At 41.9% G+C, this 27,268-nt stretch overlaps 1 protein-coding gene across 9 annotated transcripts in view; it reads right to left on the reverse strand.

Moving 5' to 3' along the window:
• The window catches only part of znf532 (zinc finger protein 532), a 178,239-nt gene that overhangs the window by 27,105 nt on the left and 123,866 nt on the right, over positions 1-27,268 (reverse strand). For all 9 annotated transcript variants that reach the window (XM_048534006.2, XM_048533999.2, XM_048533983.2 and 6 more), the window contains 2 exons: positions 16,951-17,113; positions 14,553-14,831 (listed from right to left, as the gene is read on the reverse strand). In XM_048534006.2, coding sequence (XP_048389963.2) covers positions 14,553-14,831; positions 16,951-17,113 — 442 coding nt within the window. The remainder of the gene's footprint in view (positions 1-14,552; positions 14,832-16,950; positions 17,114-27,268) is intronic.

The raw sequence follows: 27,268 nt of genomic DNA on the forward strand, positions 1-27,268 counted from the left end.
GGATTTGGTGCTTGGCAATGAACCGGGCCAAGTGCTAGACCTGTTGGTAGGACAGCATTTTGGCGATAGTGATCACAACTCTGTTTCTTTCACGATAGTCATGGATAAGGATAGGTACATACAGCAGGGTAAAGTTTACAATTGGGGGAAGGGTAATTACAATTCAGTTAGGCAAGAAATGGGTACCATAAATTGGGAACAGATGCTGTCAGGGAAGAGCACCACAGAAATGTGGAAATTGTTTAAGGAATGCATACTGCATGCGCTCGATATGTTTGTCTCTAGCAGGCAGAGAAGATGCAGTCAAGTGAGGGAGCAATGGTTCTCGAGAGAGGTCGAACGACTGGTTAAGAGGAAGAAGGATTCTTACGTAAGGTTTAGGAAACAAGGAACGGAAAAAGCTCTAGAGGGATACAAGTTATCCAGGAAGGAGCTGAAGAAAGGGCTTAGGAGAGCTATAAGGGGGCAGGAGAAAACCTTGGCAGATAGGATCAAGGAAAACTCCAAAGCTTTCTATACGTACGTGCAGAACAAGAGAATGACCAGAGAAAAAGGTACGGCTGATCAACAATTCTGAAGGGAATTTGTGCACAGTGCCTAAAGAGATAGGAGAGGTCATTAATGAATACTTATCTTCGGTATTCACAACTGAGAGGGACCTCGTTGTAGGAGAGGACGTTGTGAAACAGGCAGGCAGGCTAGAGGAGGTTGATGTTAGTAAAAATGATGTACTAGGAATTTTGAGGAATTTGAAGATAGATAAGTCTCCCAGGCCCAATGGGATTTATCCAAGGATTCAATGGGAAGCGAGGGAAGAGATCACAGGACCTTTGGCGATGATTTTTTTGTCCTCACTGTCCACAGGTATAGTGCTGGAAGATTGGAAACAGGCAAACGTCATTCCCTTGTTCAAAAAAGGGAACAGGGATTACACCAGAAATTACAGGCCAGTTAGTCTTACGTCAGTAGTGGGCAAATTACTGGAAAGAGCTCTGAGAGATAGGATTTACGATCCCTTGGAAAGGCACAGTTTGATTCGTGATAGTCAGCATGGATTTGTGAGGGGTAGATCATGCCTCACAAACCTTACTGAATTCTTTGAAGAGATGACCAAACACTGAGGACACTGAATAGGAGGAACATCACCTTCCCCATGATAGAGCGGTAAAATGCTGGGCGCAAGCCAGCTAGGAATTGATTGACATCCGACTTGAACAGGTGTCAGTGGAGTGAAGTCATCATTTATTGACTGAAATTTGTTTCTGTTCATAAACAAGAAGCACCATTTTATTGTCAGAATTGCAACATTTGCAGCATTTATATTGGTTATTTTCTTTGCTTTAGCAGTTGTTCAATAAAATTTAATGTTCTCAACTGTTTGAAGGCTCCCACACTGAAGAATGACAAGATATTCTGCTGTGAAAAATGACAAGACCGTCTACAATGCTGGGCATTAGGCAAAAAGTAACTTGATTAAATGGGGTTCTGATCTGGTAAGGCAATAAGAACAGGTGGTTTCTGCAGCTTGATTTTCATAGCTGCAGTAACAGTGACAGTTGATCAGACAAGTAATAACACAAAATGGCAACGCATTCACAAACATTATAGTTTAAAATTGATTCCATTCATGTAATATGGGCATTACTAGGTGTACCAGCATTTGTCACCCATCCCAAGTTGCTTCTATTTATGCTCATGTGCCTCTTGAAGCAATTATTTTTCGCCTCCCTCCCACTACATATACGGTCAAAAGCTATTCATGGCTGGCAGCATTTGACATGATGATAGCTGGCCTTTAAATCTGGAGCCCATGACGGAAACTCTGGAAGGGCACAGCAGCGGCGAGCATTTCCGCTGGTGGTGAATACAAGATATCATACATGTGGCACGATATAAATGTGATGCTACACATTGAGGTGAGCACAGAAAATTGCATGAGAACTTGCTGGATGGAAATCCTCCATGAAACTCCCAAAAATTGACACTTGGCTAATTTTTGGTGATATACACCCCATTGTATTCTTCACACCACATCATCAAACCTGCTCCAATCTGTCCCAAAAATTGCACTGCCTGCAAAGAACCATCTCAGTCTGAATACTCAGCACCAACACTAGTTTCCAGTTACAGACAAAAGCAGCTGCCCACATCCTGCCAGATGAATATCTCATTTATTTGAGACAAATATGATATAACCAAAGAAGTGACGAACTTAGTGCTCGCAGCAAATAAAAACTAACATTACTGGCCTGGAACAGCAAATTCACATTGTTCATTATTAATCAGGTTAATGATCTGCTCCAAATGCAGAAAGATAAGGTGGCAGACTAATAGATCCACCTACATATTGATATGTTGGTACTTGGAAACCAAACAGCACCATAAATTATTCATTGCTGAAAAGTCAATGAGCAAGGCAGATCTGTTACCAGCTCTCTTTAATTGAATACTTATTTAGTTGAAACACTGATGTTGGCAGAACCACCATTTTGGCTTGCTTCATCAAATTCCTCAACTAAACTGAGATGTCTCAGCAGCATGGGCAGCACAATAGCTCAGTGGTTAGCACTGCTGCCTCACAGCACCAGGGACCCGAGTTCGATTCCACCCTCAGGCGACTGTCTGTGTGGAGGTTGCACATTCTCCCTGCATCTGTGTGGGTTTCATCTGGATGCTCCAGTTTCCTGCCACAGTTCAAAGATGTGCAGGCTAGGTGGACTGGCCATGATAAATTGCCCTTAGTGTTCAGGATGTGTAGATTAGATGGGTTCTATGGGTACGGGTCTGAGTGGGATGCTGAGGGTCGGTGTGGACTTGTTGGGCCAAAGGGCTTGTTTCCGCTTTGTAGGGATTCTATGATGAAAATTCCAGAGTTATCAGATAACGGGAAGGCAAGGAGATCAAGTGCCATACAAAGTGGAAAGATTCCAGGTTAATTTATACTTTGCATTCATGTAGCAAATATGAACGAGAGGAGCAGTGTGCTACTAGAATTAGTCTCTTCAATGCTGGTAGGTAAGGAAGGAGACATATTGGCCAGGAATCTTGCATCAGAATGTTATCAAATAGTAAATAAAAACCAAAAGAACTGTGGATGCTGTATGTTCTGAGGAAGGGTCACCAGACCCGAAACATTAACTCTGTTTTATACTTCACAGATGTTGCCAGATCTGCTGAGCTTTTCCTGCAACTTTGTTTTTGTTATCAAATACTGTCTGCTTAAAGGTGTCCTGGTAAACATTGGACGTCAACCAGGCTACTGCCTTCATTATCTGGGATCATGCAGCAATTTGCTAAGGCTGTAGGTAAGGAGAATTATATCTTCAAAAGTACAGAACATTGAGAATAGAGGGGCAGGAGTAAGATTCAGCTGATCAAGGCTGTACTGCCACAGCATAACAGACATAACCGTGGCATAGTGGTCGTATGAGGGGAGCAGTAATCCAGAGGCCCAAACTAATGTCCTGGGAATTTAGGTTCAAATCCCACTATAGCAGCTATTTAAAGCTCATCTTAATAGTGGTGTCATGAAACTCTCATTGATTACTGCAAAATCCCATCTGGCTCAATAATGTCTATTTTTGGAAATGGGATCCGGCCTACATGTGACTCCAAACCACAGAAAAATGATTTACTTTTAATTGTCCTGTCACATAGGCTAGCAAACCAGTCCATTCAGGTGCAAACACACAGAATTGAAATTCTGTCCTGGATAAAGTCAAACCAGACATGGAACATTAATTCTTATTTCTCTGCCACACATGGTACCGGATTTGCTGAGTTTCTCCAACATTACCAGAAATCGGAACCAAACATGATACACTCTTCAAAAAAGTCAGATGTTGAAGAGCTACAAGGAAATATATAATTTCATTGCAAGGCAGCTGGCAGACTGCACTTAGTTTTCAATTTCAGTTTTTCAGAAGAAAAAAGGAAAAAAATCTGATAAAAACAATAAACAACTACAATTTGGTTTGTGGGAAACAAATGCACTTTTGTACAATTATGGCATGCTAAATCTGAAGATGATCAAGAATACAACTGGAGATTAAAGCAATATTCAACAATATTAGGAAAAAAATTGCCAAAAATAATCGCCGACTCTGGAGAGTCTGTACCACTATCTCAAGGGCCAGAAGCACTTCACGTAATAGTTGCAAATGTGAACTGCGTAAGAGAATATGTAAAAGATAGGTACAATGAAATACTGACAAAGGTCATTTATAGGCTTGGTGCAAAATTAAACTGTGCTTCCTGATGGGATCAGTTAGTCACCACTTTCTGTCTGCTGAAGGTAAATGCTGGCACCAGGAGCACAATCTTATCTTATTTCAGTCCTTTTGTCCAGTTACCACCACACGCTGGCCAATAGTGGTTGCCCTGAGGATATCTTAAAAATCTTTAACTTCTATCCCTTCAGGCCTATTCACAGTTTTCACCATAGTTTAAGTCAGACTCTGACTTTGTCAGAAACAAGAACTTTCCTCCACTGCACTGAATTGTTACATTGTCAACAGTGGCATTCCACTGGAACCCTCTGAGAAAGACCACAGGGCAATGACAGAAAGCACCGGTCATCGTGCTGCTGCTGGCCTGGGCCCTCAACTTTAGCACAGTAACCCCACCACTGACCCGAGCACAGTGAGACCAATAGAGATATGGAGCCTGGCTACTAGGCTCTAATGCAGCACCCTGTCCTATAAAATGCAAGGATAATGACATTCAATTTAGTGATCAGACCTTGGGGCGCGAAGCCCCCTTCCCTTCCCCCTCCTCAGCCCTCTCCTCTAAATACAATTTTGAAGATTTAAATCACCCAGAAATGAAAAGAATCAGTAATATGATAGTAAGCCCAAATGGTGTCACTGAGAAATATTTGCAGAGTAGTAATGTCACACCAAAGAATCTAGAAACTCAGGATAATACTCTGAGGACACAGGTTCTAATCCAACCATGGTAGCTGGTGGAATTTGTCTTTAATTAATCAATCTGTAATGTAAAGCTAGTCTCAATAACCTGGATCATGGCTATTATCAAACTCATTTAGTTCACAAATACCCTTTCAGGAAGAGACCACTGGCTGGTCTCCCATCCTACCCTTTGATAAAAATTTGCGATTATCTAAACCTCCTATGTCTCCTCTATCGTCCCCTGTGCTTGCCTCCTCTGTTGCACTAAACATTGTGGCTATCGGACCCCTCTCCCTCCACTGATTTTTCAATTTGAACTGGTTTGGATGACGTGATTCCTGGTACATGGAAATGTGGTTGACTTCTAACTGCCCTTCAAAATAGCCTAGCGAGCTACTCAGTTCAAGAATAATGAGAGATGGGCAATAAATGGTAGCTTTTCAAATGATGCCCATATCCCATAATAGAATATAGGGGAAAAAATGATACAAGGAAACAATTGCATATCTGTAAGATCAAACCTAAATTATGAAATAAATTTCAGCATGATTCCAGGTTTCATCAAGTCTGATACTGAGCCAGCCTGTTAACAAACACTGCCACGTTTTATGCTAAGGTAAGTTTCTGACCATAAACTCGTACCATCAGTAAAACTGCCTAATTCCATTTGCAGCTTTGCCTCCCTCATCTGTTGCTGAAACCATTATTTATTACCTCTAGATTTGGCCAATCTAAGTCACCACTGGCTGGCTTCCCATCCTACCCTTTGATAAAAATTTGCGGTTATCCAAACCCCTCCTATGTCTCCTCTATTGTCCCCTGTGCTTGCCTCTTCTATTGCACTAAACATAGTGGCTATCGGATCCCTCTCCCTCCACTGAATTTTTTTACTTATATTGAACTGTCCTCACCCTCACTGATTCCTTTAAGTGTCGTTCAACACAGAGGAGTACCGATTTATCAGCTGCAGGAGGGCAGTGTGTGGTGATCAGTAGGAGGCTTCTTTGCCCAGGTTTAACCTTTTTTAATTCACTGGATGAAGATTTCACCAAATTGGCCAGCATTTATTGCCCATTCCTAATTGTCCAGAGGGCAGTTAAGAGTCGACCACATAGGTGCGGATCTGGAGTCACAGGCTGGCCTGACCAGGTAAGGATAGCAGTTTCTTCCGTAAAGGACATTAGTGAACCAGATGGGTATTTCCAACAATCGTCAATGGATTCATGGTCATCATTAAGACTCTTAACTTCAGATTTTTATCACATTCAAATTCCACCATCGGCCATGGGTCCCCAGAAAATTATCTGGGTCTCTGGATTAACAGTCCGGCGACAATACTACTGGGCCATTGCCTCCCCCTGAGACCAAGATACTTCATGGGGTCTGAAGTCAATGTTGAGAACACCAAGAACAAGTCCGTCCCACCTGTGTACCACTGTGCTGCCACCTCTGCTGAGTCTGTCCTGCAGCGTGACAGGTTAATGGTAGTGCCTGGGACATTGTCTGTAAGGTATGATTCCATGGCTGTGGCTATGTCAGGCTGTTGCTTGACTGGTCTGTGAGACAGCGCTCCCAATTTTGGCACTAGCCCCCAGGCGTTAGTGAGAAGGACTTTGCAGGGTACAAAAGGCTGTTCCTGCCATTGTCTTTTCCACTGCCTAGGTTGATGCCAGGTAATCCGTCTAGTTTCATTTCTTTGAGACTTGGTACAACTGAATGGCCTGCTAGGCCAACTCATAGAGCAACTGAGAGTCAGCCACATTGCAATGAGTCTGCAGTCACATGTAGGCCAGACGAGGCAAGGATGGCAGATTTCCTTTTCAGGACATTAGTGAGCTAGACGGATTTTTCCAACAATTGGCAATGATTTCATTGTCATCAGTAGACTCTTAACTTCAGATTTTTTTTATTGAATTCAAATTCCACCAAGGGCCATGGCGGTATTCAAACCCATGTCCTCAGAACATTAGCTGAGTTTTTGAATTAATCACCGAGCCACTAGTCTGTTGTCTCCTCCCTATGAGTGGCAGCTGGCAGGAGATCAGTGTAAAAGCAGGGGCAAGGATGACTGGTGAATGGAAGCCATCTCTCTGGAGAGACTGGGTCTGAGCATAAGGAAAATTGTAGAATTGGGTCACATGTAATGAATATACTGAAACTTCTAATTTAAATTAATCAATGGGGAAGATGAGATCAATGAATGAATATTAAAACTAAAGCTAATTGAACATTACAATATATGATTACAATCTGTGTTCAATTAATCAATCAGATCTAGAGGATAAGGTTAAAACTGAGTGAGGAATACTAACCGCAAAGTCCTTCAAAGTTTACAACAAATTTAAATTTAACTGCCCTGTAGAATAAGGTCAGCACCAGGGAAGCAGCAGATTGTGGAGTATCTGGTGAGCACTTATTTAAATCCTAAGTGTGAAGTGTTACATTTTGGAGGAAGAATAAGGATAGGTGGTACAAAATAAAACATATAATTCAAACAGGGATGGAGCAGCAGATGGAACTGGGCCGTGTATGCACAAGTTATTGAAGATTGCAGTACAGGTTTGGAAAGTAGTTAATAAAGCATATGTGATCATGGGCTTTCTAAATGGAGACAAAGTATAAAGGCAACTAAGTTTGATAGGTCTATGTAAAAACACTTTGACTTCAATTGAATCAGTGTGTTTAAATGCAGGTACTAAACGGCAGGAAGGATGAAAATACATTAGAGGATGCAAAGCATCCATGGATGAGGGACTTCACTGACGCCGATTGGAGGTGCTCAACTCCTCCATAAACTGAAACTGTTTCTCCCTATTCACTCTACCCTGGCCTGTCAATATTTTGAACATCTCAAACAAATTTCTTTGAAACCTTGAAGGGCTACCACTGGAAGCAGACAAAATGTCATCCATTTTGTAATCAAAGGTGCAAGCGTGTTGAGATAGTTTCTCCTTCACAATTCTGCAACTCCAACAAACCACGCAGCATTCTAAGTCATTTAGTCTCCTAATTTACAGGGCACCTTGTCAACTTGGAATTGTCAACCCTCAGAATACTGCATGCTGTTTTAATTTTCTTCTAATGTGTTGAGTTTAATGGTTTAAAAATATACTGGTGATGGGAAGGGAGAAGCTGTTTAACTATTAAGGGGTGTTGGTATTGGAGCGAGGGGACCATCTGATAGAAATCCCCACGAATAATTCTAAGTATCCTAAACAAAAACACCTTCATTAACTATCCATATTGTCCTTAGAGATCCAGACATTGCAGACCATATTCAATTGACTTGAAAGAAGACAAAGTTAACGTTAAGACAAACTTAACAGAACCTACTTTTGTGAAAAACAAGGATCTGATCATTCTAATAAATGGAAGGAAAGATTAAAATACATAAAACAGTTTGGCTCAAAGTGATTTGTCAATCATCCCCAAGACACACTGTGGAGTACTTAACTGTGTAATTCTTCAGGGAATGCAATATTAATAATTCTTATCAAAAAAGTATTAACTTCATAAAATACAAAGCTGGAGTTATGTAAAGTTATAACCACTTATTGATTTGAGCTGCTGTAGCAAGAACCAAAAACCTGTCTCCATTAGATTGCCTGCTGAGAAAATTTGCTTTCTTAAAGCGAAGGTTCCCAACTGACACCAGCCTCCCAGGCTCAGCAAACTGTATTGTACTCTGTGGTAGCTGCATGTATTGATGATAACATCATGAAATCATCAGCCATACTCTTCTATTTCCTCCATAGTAATGTCATGATATCAACAAACAGATCAAAGTGTCACATCCAGTCTGCGTATGCTCAAAATGCAGAAACAGCAAACTTAGCTCAGATCAAAATTCAACAATAAGAATCTGCTTTGGTGATGGTTTCTGCTAAACCTAGCACATTTCAACGGAACTGCAAACAAGCTGAAGCCTTGAAATCTTTGTGCAATTAATCACAAGCCTAAATATACTCTGAGATTGTAAGAATTGTAGACGTTGGAGTCAGAACTAACACAATATGGAGTTGGAGGAACACAGCAGGCCAGGCAGCGTCAGACGAGCAGGAAAGTTGACGTTTCGGGTCGGGATTCTTCTTCAGAAATGGCTGAGGTCTTTCCGGGGGGAGGGGAGGTCGGGGGGGGGGGGGGGGGGGGGGGGGGGGTGGGCGGTGGGAGAGAACAACTTCTTCAAGGTCAGCATCCTTGGAAGAGGCTTCACAGTAGGGTTATAACTCACTCAGATGTAGTAAAAACTGTAGATGCTGGAGTCAGAGACAACAAAGGCTCCAGACCCGAAATGTCAACTTTCCTGCTCCTCTGATGCTGCTTGGCCTGCTAAGTTCCTCCAGCTCCACACTGTGTTATTCCTAAATAGGCCCTTCAGCCCGTGCTGTTGTGCCAAACTTCAACCCTAATCATAAGGTCTATCTAACCTCCACCCCTTTCCATGGTGTGCGCTTTCCTGGATACTGGCCTGTGAGGTCTCTTACTCAATTCAGGCCGAGTGGAATTCTTTTGCTGTCTGGAGTTCTAACACCAGCAGCAACGACAATGGCTTACTAACCCAGATCCTTAAGAAAGCGTTAGCCATTAGCTTTGTTAAGAGCCTGTACTGTGCTGCACTGTTCTATGTTGTTCTTGGTCCTCTGGACTGACGATCCAGCTCTAATATCACTCGGCCATTGCCATCTTTAGTGCACAAATATGGATGTATTGGTGCACAAATGCCCACTTTTGGGATTACAGTGCACAAAGTGTACACCTGTTCCTGCTGAGAACGTGTTAGGAATTTAATCAATTTAAAATCAATTTAATGTCACACATCATTTTAACCTCATGGAGGACCTTGGAAGCCCATTAAATGGCATGGGTAGAGGATTGGCTGACTGCCACAAGGCAGAGAGTAGAGAAAAAGGGATCTTTTTCAGGATGACTGCCAGTGACTAGTAGAGTTCTGTAGTGGTCAGTGTTGTTACCACAAATATTCACATTATACATTAATGATCTGAATGAAGGCACTAATGGTATTGTTACTAAGTTTGTAGATGACACAAAGATAGGTGGAGGGGCAGGTAGTGTTGAGGATTGAGAAAATGGGGAGGCTTTAGAAGGATTTGGGCAGGCTAGGAGAGTGAGCGAAACAGTGGCAGATGGAATACAATGTGGCAAAGTATGAGGTTATGCACTTTGGTAGGAAGAATAAAAACACAAACTATTTTCTAAATGGGGAAAGGCTTTAAAAGGGCAAAGAGACTTGGAAGTCCTAGCTCAGGATTCTTTTAAAGTTAACATGCAGTTTCAGTCAGCAGTCAGGAAGGAAAATGCAATGTTGGCACTCATTTCAAGAAGAGCAGAGATGTACTATTGAGGCCGTTTAAGGCTCTGATCAGACTGCATTTGGATTATTGTCAGCAGTTTTGTGTCCCCGTATCCAAGGAAGAATGTGCTGGCTTTGGAGGGGTCCAAAGGATGTTTTCAAGAATTAAGTAGTGCTGGTCATATGAGTAGCAGTTGAGGACTCTAGGTCTGTTCTTGATGAAGTTCAGAAGGACGAACAGGGGTTTCATTGAAACTCTCAGAATACCCAGAGGACTGGATAAAGTGAAAGCGAAAATGATGTTTCCAACCAACAGAAGAGAATAGGAACCAAGGGCACAGCCTCATAGTAATATCATTTACAATCATACCAACATAGCTGTCCTGTGGGAGCCAGTAATGTCATTTGAATTTGCAAACACTGCTGCTATTGTGCAATGACAATAGCAACAAATACTGGTGAACAATTAGCAAACTCCTGTAGATGCCGGAAATATGAAAGAACAGAAAAATGCAGAAAACACAACACTTGTGGAGAGAATAGAAAAGTCAACATTTTCAGTCTGATACAGAATATCCTGTTTTGAACATGAACTTATCCTTTCACTCACAGATTTTGCTTTGTCTGGCCCTGGCTTCTAGAGGTGTTTATATTGCTTCACATCACACTTTATTAGTGGACAGCTATCACCAGTTACAAAAAGCTTCAAACATCAACATCTTCTTTTCTCTCTCAAGATATCTTTGACCTATTGTTTACTACCGGTGTCTTATACTTTATTTTGGACTTCTAATAATTGATGTTCTTTTTCTATTCACCTATTAACGGCACAAATTCTGAGGAAGGATGGTATCCAAGTTGTGCTTTGTCTTACTCTGCAAGATTCTGATTTTCCTGTGCTAGCTTCACTAATTTCTTACACATGAAGGGAACCAGAGTAAACATGGCAGAGAGAGTTAAATTAAGGAAAAACGTCACTAAGGTTCAGGAAACATTAGAAATAGAAATTAGGAAAGAGGAAGCACAGGCCTACAACTTAAAGTTAAATATCTTTTATTCAGTTGTAGAACAACTTACTATTGCCAGAATGATGACAAAATATTTTTCAATTCTTCTGGGCTTTGCATTCTGAATTTCCAAATTCCAATACAAAGGATACAAAATGTCTAAAATAAAAATTAATGCGCAGTGGTATGATCGATCTACAATACTCCATCTTTTGGAAAGGTTAAAACATTCTGAGAGATCTGTGGTACACTCCATTGCAACTTATTTGTGGCTCTATTTAATAAACTATTAAATCAATAATAACATGCTTTTATTTTATTCAATGCTAATGCGGTCAATGTTCTTCTGAATGTTTCCAGTTATCAGCTTGACTCATTTGGCAGTCCTCCCTGTTATGACTCAGAAGGTTATCATTTCAACCCTTTTCCAGACAAAATCTAGTTTGAGATTTAAATGCTGGATGATAAAGTATTCCGTCTCACGAGTGAGATATCAAATTAGGACACTGTCTGCTAGTTTACATGGCTAGAAAATCCCATGACACTGTTTTAATAAAACAGGTAATTAATGATACATAAAAGCCAAATACTGTGGATGCTGGAGGTCTGAACTAAGAATAGGAAGTGCAGGGAAAAATTTAGCAGGCCACAGAATCATATAGTGTAAAAGCAGGCCATTCAGCTCATCAACACCTACCCTCTGAACAGTATCCCACCCAGACCCACCTCCATCCTATCCCTGTGGGCCTGTATTTTCCACAGCTAATCTATCCAACCTACACATCCTTAGACACTATGAGCAATTTAGCATGGCCAATCTACCTAACTCGCACATCTTTGTACTGTGGGAGGAAACCGGGGCACACGGGGGAAACCCATGCAGACATGGGGAGAATGTGCAAACTCCACATAATCACCCAAGAGCGGAACTGAACCCAGGACCTTGGCGCTGTGAGGCAGCAGTGCTAACCACTAAGCCACCAAGCCACCATGCCAACCCTTCTTTCTTCTTTCTGAGGGGGTGCTGTCACTGAGGGGAGTGGGGGTGCTGTCACAGCCAGAATGGCTCCCCTTGGACCTGTATCTCTTCCCTGCCCCCAATCCCACCTCTGCTGTGCTTCCCACTTGAAGGAAAACAAATTGGCCAGGAAACATCTGTAGAGAAAAGAACAAGCGTTGAGTGCAATGACTCTACAATGGAAGTGAAGGGGACTGGGAAATGATAGATGTTATGCCATTACAAAACAGGAGGATGAGAAAATGCGAAGGGCACCATGTGCGACGGGGGCAAAAGACAAAGGGAGGGCTAACCGTAGTAAAGGAATGCTGGTATGAAAAATAGGTGTTATTATTAGTTATGTAAATTGGTCAGTTATGCTGAGAGCAAACCTGGTGTGGGGGGCTGTTGCAATCAGCTAGGAGGACAGTGTCTCAGCTCCGAAGTTGTTGAAGTCAGTGAGTCCTGAAGGCTGTGCAGCTGGGGTACAGGCCCAAGGTCTAAGCAGAAAATGAGGTGCCATTCCTGAAGCTTACATTGAGCTTTGGTGGCATACTGAAGCAGGCCCAAGATGGAAATGGAGCAAGATTGTTTACTGAAAAGGCAATCAACTGAAAGATGAGGTTCTGACTGAAATATTCCAGCAAACTTCAACACTCATGAGAGCAACAGCACGTCACTTTCCACAGTTCAGAGCTCAACCTTGAATTTAGCAACATTAGAGCATAAACATCACTTTCAATTTTCATTACATCCCATATCCCCGTCATCATGTCCTGTTTGCACGGATTTGCTGTAAACAGGGCTGACCTATTTTCTGCTACTCACATCCATCATTGTATTTGCATCTTAAAATCTTTTTTGCTACCATTAAAACTCCCTTTGTCTTTTACTCAGGGCACCCTCACCGTTTGTTGCACTAACTCCTCTTCCTCATTTGTCAACAGTATAAAAACCATCAGTTCTCAGCTCCCTTCAGTTCTAAAGAAAAGTCACTGAAAACATTCATTAACACTGCTTCTCTCTCCACACATGCTGCAAGACATTCCAAGTATCTCCAATGCTTTGTTTTTAATTTCATGGTGTTCTGGGCCACAAACATTACCAACATGGCTGCTCAGTTGAGTTCCAATTTTAACAGGGGAACAGAAATTGGCTGAGTGGGGTATAGGGTCCGGTAGTTTCAACCTAAAATAGCAGTCTTGTTCCTTTGACACAAAAATTGCCTGAATCACGTAAGGTACTTCAGATGGCGGCTGGCAAATTCCTTCCAAATTGAAGACAGTCACATCACCGGTATTATCAAAGTTACTGACTCAGTTTTGACACCACTACTTCCGTATTAACACCAGACAAGCTCTGAGTGAAACATTTTCCTGAAGTGAGTCCTAAATTTACTTCTAACAAGTTTGAACCAGTGTCTCCTTCATTTACCATCAATTTCCTATAACTTCCCAGGTCTACCTTTCCTACTTCTCTTACACCATCTATTGGGGCAGACTTTTCAGCTGAAAAGCTAAATTACTATGCCACTACACTGAAGAAATATTTACCCAGTTTGCCTCATCTTGCTAGTTCATGATCCTTTTGATAATTCTTCCCAGAATAATCCTTCATGATCCTTCCCTCAGTCTCCCTACGCTAGACCTCTACATTTTTCTGCACTGTCCCCTGCATGTTGTACAATGTTTGGTCCTTCTTAACAATCCTGCAGCAAAAGGTCATGCACCTTTGCACAGAATTATTTAAACAATCCTAATTAATCTGGAGGCCATTGATGTAATTCTTTCCTGATCACAGATAATCTAGTTACAGTTGTGGTTGCTGCTGACAAAGGTTAACTGCTCAGAATTAAACCATAACTCAGATTATTTTTCTATGTGATATTTCTAAAGTGATGCTGCTATTCACTGTAATTATGAACCATGATCAATAGATTGATGTCATGATTTACAATGTGGCATCTTTAACTGCACATATATTTGGTTGGAACTCAGAATTACACTGCACTGTAATTCTGAAATATAATAAATTTGTGTATGTTATAGTCTGTACTGAATAATAATAATTCTCTATTATGGCATGTATTTAAAAATGGTTACGACAAACAGCCCATAGAAAAAACAGGAACAAGTACAGTGAGTGTTACAAATTTCAGAAACAGGAAAAAATATTTCAACAACCATATATCAACAGTTCCTGTTTTAAAAAAAATCAATTTCATGTGTTAAAAAGATTATTTGGATCAATTGTTTCTCCTTACAAACTGAATTCCATGGTTCCCAGAAATTAATGCATGATTCCCTCTCATGCCAGTCAATTCATACCTTTCCATGGTCTTTTTTCATATGAGAAATGTAGTCCTCTCGTTCAGGAAACCATTCCTCACAGTCTTGACACATCCAACCAGGGTTATTTGCTTTTGAGCGGCTCCCAGATTTCCTCACAACCACTGAAGTTTTCTTCCCAAGCCGATCAGTGCCATTTACAGCATTCCCATCAGTTTTGTTCTGTCCTGCTGATGTAGTTACTGGTTTTGTGACCAATGGTTGTTGAGGTCCCAGGTTGGGAGGACCCTCAATACTCTTGAGTATGCCATGCACAGTCTACAATGAAAAAAAATTAGAATTTGAGGTTGTTGTTATTGTATTTAATTTGCTGGGACAAAACCTTGGAGAAATAGTTATTTAAAGTTGAAATATTTTAACATTCATATTGTGTGACCATAACCACACATAAAAAGGATGGACCTGTTTTAAAGTGAAGCCCAGTGATCCAAACCAGTGGATCAAAACACAAATACAATTAACGAATGCGAGTAAATGTTGAGCATGTTGATTAAGTGTGACAATTTGAAAGAGAATGACATTTTACAGGTGAGGTGGTGCGGGGGTAGTGTAGCATATTGCTTACACCCAGCCTCCAGCCCAGATTGAAAAGTGGGAACCATCTCACTTGAAAAGTCTGCGGAGCAACTGTATGCTGGTGGTAAAATTGACAAGGTAATTATGAAACTTTCATCCCTCAGGAAGAGGAAGTCAAGCAAATCTGATGAGCCAGCATCACCAGAGATCTGTCGTAGCCACAGCTGAGACTACAGGCACCCCTAAAGAGAATGTGCATAGTGATCAGGTTAAGAGGTAAGTCAACAATCTTAATCAGAAGGAAGATCAAGGGCGCTAGGGAGGAGAAGGAGATGTGTGGAAAGCAGTCAAGGTTTGGATGCCCAGAGTGGTATCACCAATGGTTGGACACAGGGAATTCCCCAATGGTAGAATACGCCTTTCTTCTCACCTATTCACACCAAATGGTGATGGCTTCCTTCAAGTGCCTTCCCCAGACACACAAATTATTGCAGTGCAGTGGAAACAGACTCTTAACCTGCTAATTCATGGCAAGTTAAGGCTTCAATATGCTGAAGGTTGGGCAGGCCCAGTGTATCATGATGTAAAAGCTCTTGTAGGTAAACACAAACTTGATGAGCAATCCCTCTGTGCTTTGTCACATGACCTCCTTCTGGCTGCAAACAGCCCGGCTGGCAGAGACATATACTACCCGCAGAGTGTCAGTCTTCACCCAGTGGCAGGATTCTCATCCCCGAGCTGTAAAACCATCGTTTTCAGTCCCATTCAGAAACTTGAGCACATCGTCCAGGGTGGCACTTGAGAACTACATGTGTCAAAGTTGCCCTGTTTTGGATGAGATGTTAAACCAGGCTACATTTGCCCTCCCAGGTGGTGCAAATGACTCCAACACATGATTATTGAAGAATAATGGGGCTCTGCCAGTGCCCTGGCCAATATTTAGCCCTCAGCCATTACTAAAACAGATTATAAAGTGTGAAGCTGGATGAACACAGCAGGCCAAGCAGCATCTCAGGTGCACAAAAGCTGACGTTTCGGGCCTAGACCCTTCATCAGAGAGGGGGATGGGGTGAGGGTTCTGGAATAAATAGGGAGAGAGGGGGAGGCGGACCGAAGATGGAGAGAAAAGAAGATAGGTGGAGAGGTGGGGAGGGGATAGGTCAGTCCAGGGAAGACGGACAGGTCAAGGAGGTGGGATGAGGTTAGTAGGTAGGAGATGGAGGTGTGGCTTGGGGTGGGAGGAAGGGATGGGTGAGAGGAAGAACAGGTTAGGGAGGCAGAGACAGGCTGGACTGTCTCCCTATTTCCCCTCTCTCCCTATTTATTCCAGAACCCTCAGCCCATCCACCTCTCTGATGAAGGGTCTAGGCCCGAAACATCAGCTTTTGTGCTCCTGAGATGCTGCTTGGCCTGCTGTGTTCATCCAGCTTCACACTTTATTATCTTGGATTCTCCAGCATCTGCAGTTCCCATTATCACTAAAACAGATTATTTGGTTAGTGGTGTCACATTTCAGACAGATCACACCGTGCAGGAATTGACTGTCATGTTTCTTTGCCTAATCACAGTGACTGCATTTCACAAGTAATTCATCTGCTGTAAAGCTTGCTGGGACATCCTGTGGCAGTGAGATTTAGAAATACAGTTCTTTTTACCTTTGATCGCCACTTTAAAATATGCTGTTGAAGCAGCTGGACTGAGACTGAGCCATCCAAAAGGAACTTTCAAGCCTTCGTTAGTTCCCAAGATTCGGAATTGCAAAGTAAATAGGCAGGGGTCTTAGCAACATTCTAAGAATTAGTCTAACAAAATAATTCACTTTTTTACAAAAGTAAATATGACTCAAATGGGAGGAACATACCTTAATGTGCTCCACCATGAGCTGTTTCTGTGCATATAGCAATGCACAATCTGGGCACTTGAAGACTGATACTTTCTGCTTAGCAACATGTTGATCAAAATGGCTGCACAGCAAGGTTTGCTGAGTAAACACTGTGTCACACATGGAGCACTTGTAGATTATTCTAAAAACAAGAGGGAAAATTAGCATGCATTTTCCAATACTTTTAAGACTAGCAACTATTTTGCATCTATTTCTGTGAAAGAAAGCTTAGATATTTTAACTAATTACTGACTGGGAACAATATTTTACAGCCTCATCTGTTCCATCATATTATTAAATTTAATTATGGCATTGTTCTGGCTGCAATATCTCCAAAAGTAATTATGAAATGAGACTGCACATTGGGAAGAAAATGGTTTAAAATCTCTTGATTTCAGAGCAGGCAGAAACACGTCAATGAACAGCGCTGTTAATTAATCACACTTTATCATTCCCATCTATAAAGTTTATATCTAAATTTTGTCTTTTCTTGGGAAACTAAAGATACAAATCTTTCCACCTCTTTTATGGATTATGTAATCCGGTCTGAGATCACTGGATTTCTGACAGGAGTTGAGTGCAGACTTTAGTCTCAATGTTGTAGTCCAGCTCAGTTGTTTGGTTTTCAATTTCAATTTCAATGTTACCAACACACAAAAGAAGAAATGGGTGCTATTGAGTGAATGTCTAATGAAGTTTGTCAGTTTATACAGTGGATTACATAAATGAAGTTGGTTAAGCAAGGTAAATTGGGACCAATGTACCTTGTCTACAAATCAGCCAATACAGTAAACCTGCCAGTCGTCGATAAACTACAACTAGCTGCCTAAATTACAAGTGACTACACTTCATAAACACTGTTTAGGCTGTGAAACACTTAATGCTTTAAACATTCTGAGATCGTCACCAACTATATAAATGAAGGTTCCTCCTTTCCTATTGGAATTTTTTAAGGAAAGCTATCTATTCAAAATTGATTTGTACAGCTCTTGATCATTGTAACATAATTGTTTGACTGAAAGATGAAATTCTGTTGTGAAGTAAACATGCTGGAAACCCTGGATCTCAATTACTAAACCATAAAACAAGCCTTGACTCTAAAGCTTTGGCCCCTCTGGTGAGAAACTATTTTCAATATCATGCACCACTGATCCCAAATGAAACAAAGGGGAAAAATTTATATCAACACTTTTCCAAAGCTCTTCATTCATAAACATTCACATCAAACAAAATCATGAGCTGACAACAGCCTTAAAATGTCAAGAATACAAACGGCTGTAATTGTTTTATTCTAGAGTTCTCTTTATTTCACATTTGATGTTACATTAACTAAATGTCTCCGGCAACCTTCCACTAAATAGGTACTTATTTTGTCATGCTGGCTTTACATCTTACAATCGAACAGATTCACTGCAAGTTGGAGGAGGGCAAAAATGATCACTGCCAATCTAACCACACTAAGACCCACTAAGCTTTCCTATTTTGGAATTAAAGATGAGCTTTTCAGATGGGAGTCATATCCACCAATGTCAGCAAGAGTTTTGTCATGTAACTGTGTGCTTTTTACCTCATTATCTACGCAAGAGAGATGTGTGAGTAACTTGCAAATGCATATAGCAAGCAAGAAGACAGTTCTTCACTCTAATGGGGTTTTATAGGGCCCAAAGTTCTGGCACGATAATTAACAGTAGCTGGACATCACATCAGACACTGCAAGCCTGGAAGTGCCCAGAAGCATATGGTGATCATCCCCTATAGCTACGAAATGCCTACGAACCAGGCATCCAGATTTAGTGACACTGTCTGCCAACTGCTGCTGGACGGATTCATTGATAGGAGAGACACCCTCTTCCCAGGAGCTTGCCCAGGAGGCCATCCTATTAGACCCACTTGGCCTGGGTCCAGATAACGACCCAGATCTGTGCCAGTGGTCCTCAAACTGAAATGGTAAGCAGGGCCAGAGGAAAACGTACGTTCAGCCGGAAGGTGCAAGTGGCACCATCATCTCCTTACTCGCTCACACTGACAGGCCCTTAATTCTGCCACGGCTTAGGCATCACGGAGGGCACATAGCCTGCCAGCCTCAGCATCACATGCACATAGACACACAAGGACTCACAGCCAAGTCATGCATTTCAACATATATGTACCCTTTCTGCCTACTGTGCTTCTCAATCAATTACTTAATGCTCACCAACTTGTACGGTTATGTACCCTTTCCACCACACTCAGTCCTTCTCGTTATCTGATTGCAGGTGAACAGCCAGATATCAAGATTCTCATTCCTTCTGAAGAAGGGGCAAGATAGATGGTTAGTAGGGACCAGAACCATTATTGTGGCACCAGAGTAACAGGAATAGGCCTACAACCCATTAAGCAACATTGTGCTCTGATCTTCTCAGATATGCACGGATGGCAAATGCATTGATCTGCTTAAGCTATTCTGCATCTTCCATACCTAACATTTTGCTCTTCTGTTGCCGCATCTCCCAGCACCAGGCCCAGTTCACGAAGCCAGAGCCTCAACCACTCTGTTCCAGCAACAGCTCTGAGAAGGAAGTCTGTGAACACTCAGAGGCCAACAGAAAAGACATTCACCGGATCCTCTGCCAACACAGAGACCGTCACCTTGGTGGTTACATTAGTAACAGCAGACTCAGGGACACAATCTGAGGAGCGCATCACTGAAACAAACCCAGAGCCAGTGGAGAGATAAAACACCCAAAGTCTCCACAGGGCTGCTGGAGACCAAGGACCTGCTCGGGCTCACGAAGATTATCTTCTTCCTCAGAATTTCCCTGTATTTCTTGCATCTCTCCTCAGCCAACGCATCCATTCTTTTGCAACTGAGATTGTGGAGAGTGCAACACACCGCTATGATGCAGGACACCCTGTTTGGGATATAACACACCTCATTTTATAAAGCCTATGATCGGTTTCAAAACAGACCTGGTTGAAGAATGGACAGCATTGTTTGAATCTCCCCACGACGTAATGAGAGGATTTCCTAGAGGTATCATCAACCAAGTATGGAGGGGGTATTGCTTGTCACCCAGCAACCATCCTTGAATGAGGTGAAGGCGTTTGAAAGTATCGGGCACCAGTCAGGGTGTGAGAGTCTTGGCAGCTCTCTGGAAATCTTGTGCAGACTTCATTGTCAAGCCATTCTGGTTACAAATGATTTGAATATTAAGGAAATAGAGTCCAATTCAGTTGACACTGACTGCTAGTTGGTAATAGGCACTCTGACTACTATCTGGTTACAATCAATTGCATCCTGAGCCTGCGGGAAAGCAGCAATGACCGAGAATCTTTATAACATTGCTGCCTACCTCCTGTGCCAAAGCAAGGCCCAAGCAAAGAAAGCAACAGTGCCATTTGGATGCATTTCTGAGTTGAAGACTGCAAAATACCACAGAGGGCCCTTGTAACTCTCTGGAACAATCCATAGGAAAAGGAAATTTTACATTTACTGAAATGGGATTGCCAACCAGTCTTTATTACCACAGGTTCCATATCTGACAGCTGTGGCACAGTGGCTCGGGATATCCTGACCCATCTGCAATACTGGCTGTCGCTCATCGGCAGGTAGCTGCACCTAGATGCATTTTGAGCAAAAGCTCGCCTTTGATATGATGGCTTTTATCTTATTTCATCTCAGTCGGCAACTGTCCAACAACTGCTGCTGTGGTCTTCTGTCGTGGCTCCTTCACAGAATTAGGATCGCAAGATCCATTAATGGGTTGATCTGTGCATGGTCCTTTCACTTTCGGGAGATCTGTGAGAACATTAAGTGAAAAGCAAAAGTCTTTGTAAAGGGTTGCTTTCCCTTGACATTGTTGCTACGTGAAACTTCAGGTATGCCCTGACCTCATGTTAGTCTCACATTTGTTCAACTGGCATTCACTCCATGTGGTTCTGCAATGCTCTGATCCCTGAGAGGAGAGTTCATTGCCACATACCACTCTGGAGTTTGGAGACATCTATTCCAGCAAGATTACATCCTAGTCATACCCCTCTACCCCTTCCAAAGGACATTAGTAATCCTGACCTAATGGAAGGTGGACCAAGAAAATGCCCATGTGACCATGACATGATGCTGCTTCCAGGAGCCAACTCAACTCAAAACTTACCATTGCAGCCCTCTCCTAGCAGCCTCCATTTTATGTACAAGGTTAGGACATCTGCTATGGGTATTTTGCAGTCTCTGTGACATCATGCTGAATGTTCCTCCACGGAAACCATTAGCTTTTATGCAACTGAACATTACTCCATGACTCTGAGCGACCTGAAATCACAAGATGCTAATCGGCCCACTCTCACTCAATACTTTGAAACAACAGATCAAAATTCTATAGAAGGGCATAGAGAGAAAAAAATAACTATCAACCAGTTTGGACTACTGAGACCATCACATTCGGAGGTGAAGCTTGAACCTGGATTTTCTGGCCCACAGGAGGGGCACTACCAATGTGCCACAATACCCTTTAGATGGTAGGTAAATCATAGAATCCCAACACTGTGAAGACAGGCCATTTGGCCCAACAAGTCCACACTGACTGTCTGAAGAGTGTCACACCCAGACTCATCCCCCAAGTTCTATAGATGTAATCCTGTATTTCCAACAGCCAATCCAACTAACCTGCAATCTTTGGACTGTGGGAGGAAACCCACGTAGCCAGGGAGAGGATGGGCAAATGCCGCACAGACAGTTGCCCGTGGCTGGAATTGAACCCGGGTCACTGGCACTATGAGGCAGCAGTGCTAAACACCGAGTCGCCCCCATGAGGTAGTTTTGTATTTAATCAACCTATTGGGAATGCAATGACACACTTCCATGGCAGCTGGGACTTGACCCTGGACTTTCCAGCCCAGAAGGAAGGGAGGCTACCACATGTTGACATGCTGACTAAGTGGGAACTGAAGGCAGTGTGTTAATATTTACTTCTCTAATTCCTAATTACAGGAGTAGCTCTTTAAGTAACTGCACGTTTCATCTATTAACTGTGTTGCCTTTCTAGGAAAGCAGGAAGGGATCCTCTTATGGTGCAGTGTTAGTGTCCCTACCCCTAGACCAAGAAAGCCAGGTTCAAATGCCATCTGCTCCTGTGATGCATTATAGCATTTCTGACCAGATTGATTAAGAAAATGTCCGGAGAACGGTTATTTCCTCTTCTGGGTGTTGGTGCTGTTTTGTCAATATTGAAAGCTTATAATGCAGTTGGTTATTTTTGATCATAGTAGTGAGTTTTAGAACTGTTGTTGCCACAGAGACTAGCACGCTCCCTTTTACCTATAACTGCACCCTCCCCTCCACCTCTCTTCACGACCATTACTGTATTGCTATCCCTGTTTCTCCAGAGACCATCCCATGCCCCCACTCCATTTTAATTCTGTTTCTTTATAAAAATAAAATAATATTGTCCTTTTACTTCTTTTTCTGGTCCTGCAACCACCACCGCTCCTCCTTTAAAGAGTGACAGTGAGTGACACGCTTCACTTTGGGACAGGCCTGTCTCCTACCCTATAGTACCAGATTCCATTCTACCATATTCAATTGCCTCCATGACGATAAATATTCTCTCCATTAGCAAAGGCATCCAAGCCAATCCCCAGAACTGACCTGCATACAGTATCAACAATGCCAAGGATAAACCTCAGATTACCTCTGGTTTGTGTCTGATCTAGCCTCCTGCTAACTGCAGCCCATCTCCAAACAAACTTTGCAGGACATTCCCAACTGATAGCAATTCACCTCATCTGGATTGTATTTGAATGATGGTTCTGACTGACCAATGAGCAAGAACTGATTAGCTTGTCTTTCAGGACTGACTGTGGCCCAATCCCCAGACTGAAAGAGAGCTAATCCCTGGATTTAGTTTGGGCTAACTGCTTGACTCACCGTGGTTAGCTCAACAGGCTATTTATAATCCATTCTCTGAATAGCCTGTGGTGGTACTCGCTGGCTAGTTGAGTACTCACTCATTCCATTAACCAGTAAACACGCCTCCGCTTTGTCTTTCCCACATTCTAATGTACTGGGTTTGCTGTGAATGCAGCTGATACATGCTGCATCTATGATGCTGATGTGCCCTTCAGCAACACATACCCTGTTTTCACATCAACACTTTGCTGTTTTCTACAACCATGTGCTTCTGCCTTGCTTCTCTGCAGAAGTGACCCCTCTGCCACATGCTGCCGCTTCCCTTCAGTGGCCTGCGCCACCTCTGACACTAAAACTGCTGCTGGACCCTGATCATGAAGGTGTCAACTATGAAGATGAAGCTGGTACATTCCTACTGTTCAAATCAGCAATGGTCCAGGGACATATTCTGCCTTGCCGCCATGGGAAAACCTACTTGTGTCGTAGTGGTTACAACAAAAGTGAGAGACAAGGATCATGAGGAAGGTTTCCACTGAATGCAGCTAAAGCTATAAACTTACTTGAACTGGAAGCACAACAGCCAAGTCAACAGGTGCTCACTAGGTTTGTGCAGTCGAGTACCTTGATTGTGAAGGTGAAGTTAATTTTGCAATCTATGCAATTAATAAGATGCAAAGGAATACAGATGGATCTTCTGCCAACTGATGGCTAGAAAATCACTTCATCATCTAAGGAAGGAGGATTTATTGCAAATGTTTATCTTGATGGTGAGAATCTGACTCTAGACCCTCATACAATTAAGTCATCACACTCACCATTATTCTCACCAGCTTGGAGAATGGAAAGTCACACATAGACCACCTGGATGAAAAATGCATTGACCCAATTTAGAAGAAAATATCTTTGGCTTTCAGTGCTTGAAAACACAAGCATTGCTTTATTCCATCAAATCCAAATTACTGATGCATACGGTGATAGCAGTCTGGCAAACTATTTTACACCCCTCCCAATTTTTACTTCCATTTGAATTTGCTGGCACATAATTCACTTTAGCACATAAAATCAACATATACCCAAATCAATCTCTTTTCAGGGAATCTAGCAGGTATCATTTCTATTTTGGCTTCCAGTTCTAAAAATTCTTGGAAGAATAATGCTACTGGTTAAAAGACAGCAGATTGTCATTCATGATATTCACATAAAATATTTATTTTAAATTAACAAATATTCTACAAGAGGGAATATCAGTTCAAGCCTTAGATTAGAGACTGAGAAGAGATGCTTCACTCAAGGTTGACAGCCGGGGGACATTTGTAATCCACTATTTTCGACACTTACTTATAACTGCTTTACAGACAGCAAGAGCTTAACAGTAGGCTGTCTATCTCATTTGTGGCTTAGAGAATGTGGCATTGGAGTACAGAAAAAATGTCATACTCAAGTTCACCAAGAACCTAACATGTACATGGAAGTTAAGGAAATGTGTATATCATCACTTTGTTTTCTGCATTTTATGGCTGATCCCATGAATGGTGGGGAAACTGCTAGAGTCTACAATGAACTGTAGGGTAACTGAACACTACAAACTTTCTGTTAATCAGGAAGCACATGGATTTATGACAAATAGGTCATGTCTGACAAACCCTGATGAATTTTTAAAGCAGTGGCTAAGGTAGTAGACAGCAGAATGTCCAAGGATCAAAAACAAAGTTGCTGGAAAAGCTCAGCAGGTCATCCATTCAAATCTACCGGTGACACAAAGTTATGCAGCCTTGTAGACAATATAGATGATAGCATGAAATTACAAAGGGATATTGATAGACTAAGTGAATAGACAAAACTGGCAGATGGAGTTCAACATAAGCAAGGGTGAGGTTATCTATTTTAGAACAAAAAGGACAGGTCAAGGTACTTCTACATGGTATGAAGTTAATTACAGTGGATGCCCAAAGAAACTTGCTTTTTTGTATTCATTCAAGGGATGAGGGCATTGCTGGCCAGCCCAGCATTTATTGCCTATCCTGGAAGTTAGTTAAGTCAACCACAATGCTACGGATCTTGAGTCACCTGTAGTCCAGAGCAGGAAGGGTAGAAACTTCCTTCACTAAAGGACATCAGCAAACCAGATGAATTTTTCTGGCAATTGCTTCATGGACATCATTAGACCCTTAATTCCAGTTTATTATCGTATTCAAATTCCAATTTCTGCCATGGCAGGATTCGAATCCGGGTCCAAAAATATTACCTGGGCCTCTGGATTAGCAGCTCAGCAATAATACCACTAGGCCATTACATTGCCATATAGATGCAAAGTATAACAAGATGATTATTGCAATGCTAGCCTTGACATCTAGAGGACCAGAGTGCAAGGTTATGCTTCATTATGTTTCAGTTGTCCAAAACCATGGCGAAACCCCAGTTGGAGTACTGTGAGCAGATCTGGGCACCATACCTTAGGAAGGATATATTAGTCTTAAAGGGAGTACAAAGTAGATTTACAAGAATGATGCCTGGGCTTCCAGGGTTAAGTTATGAGGAGAGATTATACAAATCAGGTCTGTTTTCTCTCATATTTCGAAGGTTAAGGAGTGATCTGATTGCAGACTTCCAGGCATTAAAAGGAAAAGACAGTAGACAATGATAAATTATTTATACTAGTTGGGGATTCTAGATCTACCAAGATCATAGTCTAAGTATTAGGGCCAGACCATTCAGGAGAAAATGAGGCACCCTTTCTATGTGCAAAGGGTAGTAGATGTTTGGAGCTCTTTTCCACAAATGACAGTGAATGCCAGGATTGGCTGTTAATTTTAAATCTGAGATAGAATAAAGTTGTGTTAATCAAAGGTATTAAGAGATAATGGGTCAAAGGCAGGTATCTGGTGTTGAGCCACAGATCAGCCACGATCTTACTGAATGCTGGAACAGGCTCGAGGAGCTAAAAGACCCACTCCGTTTATGTGTTTCTCAGCTTCAACAGAAATTTTCTGCCCATTCCCATAACACTTCAACCCGTTACTAAGTAAAAATCTATAACCTCTTCCTTAAGTTTATTCAGTGTCCTGATGTCCACCAAATTCTGGGAAAGCGAATTCCACAGATTCATGATGCATTGAGTGAAGTCCCGACCTTGAACACAGATCCCACCATTTTTGAGTTTGCTGGGGTAAAGTTGAGTCACATTTTGAGGATGTGTGGTTGACAGAAGTGGGTATAAAATTACAGCTTACTTCAGTCAGATCTGATTCTTGAAAGGATAGAGTAAGAATATCCCACTTGTGTACTTTAAACTTACTAAGAGGTCTAAAGCTGCTAACTTTAACTGTAACTTTTTGAGAATTACAGTTAGAATGTGGATAGACCTGGGGACACATTTGGAGGAGAAATGTGCCCTTAGGAAGAGGGAAGTGTCGTATGAGATTGTTAAAAGTAGATATAAATGTACTAAAATTAATTTGAACTGTCAAAGATTTTCAATTTTCTGATCTTTAAAATTTAAAAAGAAAACTGTCTGCAGTCGTAAAAACAGTAGTGCTTAGTATTTCACTCTGTCAGTTAACAAAGCCTGAGGACTTACCTTATAGGATTTGTGCTGCATGACTGATTTTACAACCTGTCATTATCACAGTGAGGTGCCTGTCAGTTCGGTTTGGTTGACAGCACTGAGTGCTTACAAAGCCTTAATGTATGGTTATGAATACAAATAGTTGTTTCATGAGAAATTAAGTTCAAAGGAAGTTAAATGCAGTGAAAGAGTTTTTATTAATAGACTGACTTTCTGAATTCATCAAAACTTAAAGAGCACAGCATGGGTTCTGAGACATTGCGCAAGATGGCGATTGAAATGTATTGTCATGAAGAATAAAAGGCCAAAGGGTGATGGGCAGAGGGCATGTGATGGCATGAATTGGTACTAAATTGGCTCAGGGGCTGTAAAGGTATGTATGTGAGATGGGGCATATGTTAGAACATAGAACATAGAACAGTACAGCACAGAACAGGCCCTTCAGCCCATGATGTTAGCATTGAGGTTATGAGGTAGTATTGAAGCTGGATATTGGGTTACAACTTGAAGTGGAGATATGAGAGGCCAAGAGGTGGTACGGGTTGGGACGGATGGGGCATGGGTAGTGTGTGTAGGATGATGGCTGGAATTTCTTTTTGTGTTTTCTTAGAAGCTTCGACAATGTCTTAGATCACAGCCCACCATCACATCAGCAGACCCAACAGCTACCTCCAAACACTTTGTAGGGCAATGGGCCCAGCACCAGTACTTTTTATATTCATTTGTGGGATGTTGGCATCACAGCCTGGACCAACATTTCTTTCCCATCCCTAATTACCCAGACATGAGACAAGAGCAAATATTGTTGCCCTGGGTCTGAAGTCACATATAGCCAGGTAAGGTAAAAA

This window comes from Stegostoma tigrinum, chromosome 1 (genome assembly GCF_030684315.1).
Source record: "Stegostoma tigrinum isolate sSteTig4 chromosome 1, sSteTig4.hap1, whole genome shotgun sequence".
Taxonomy (NCBI): domain Eukaryota; kingdom Metazoa; phylum Chordata; class Chondrichthyes; order Orectolobiformes; family Stegostomatidae; genus Stegostoma; species Stegostoma tigrinum.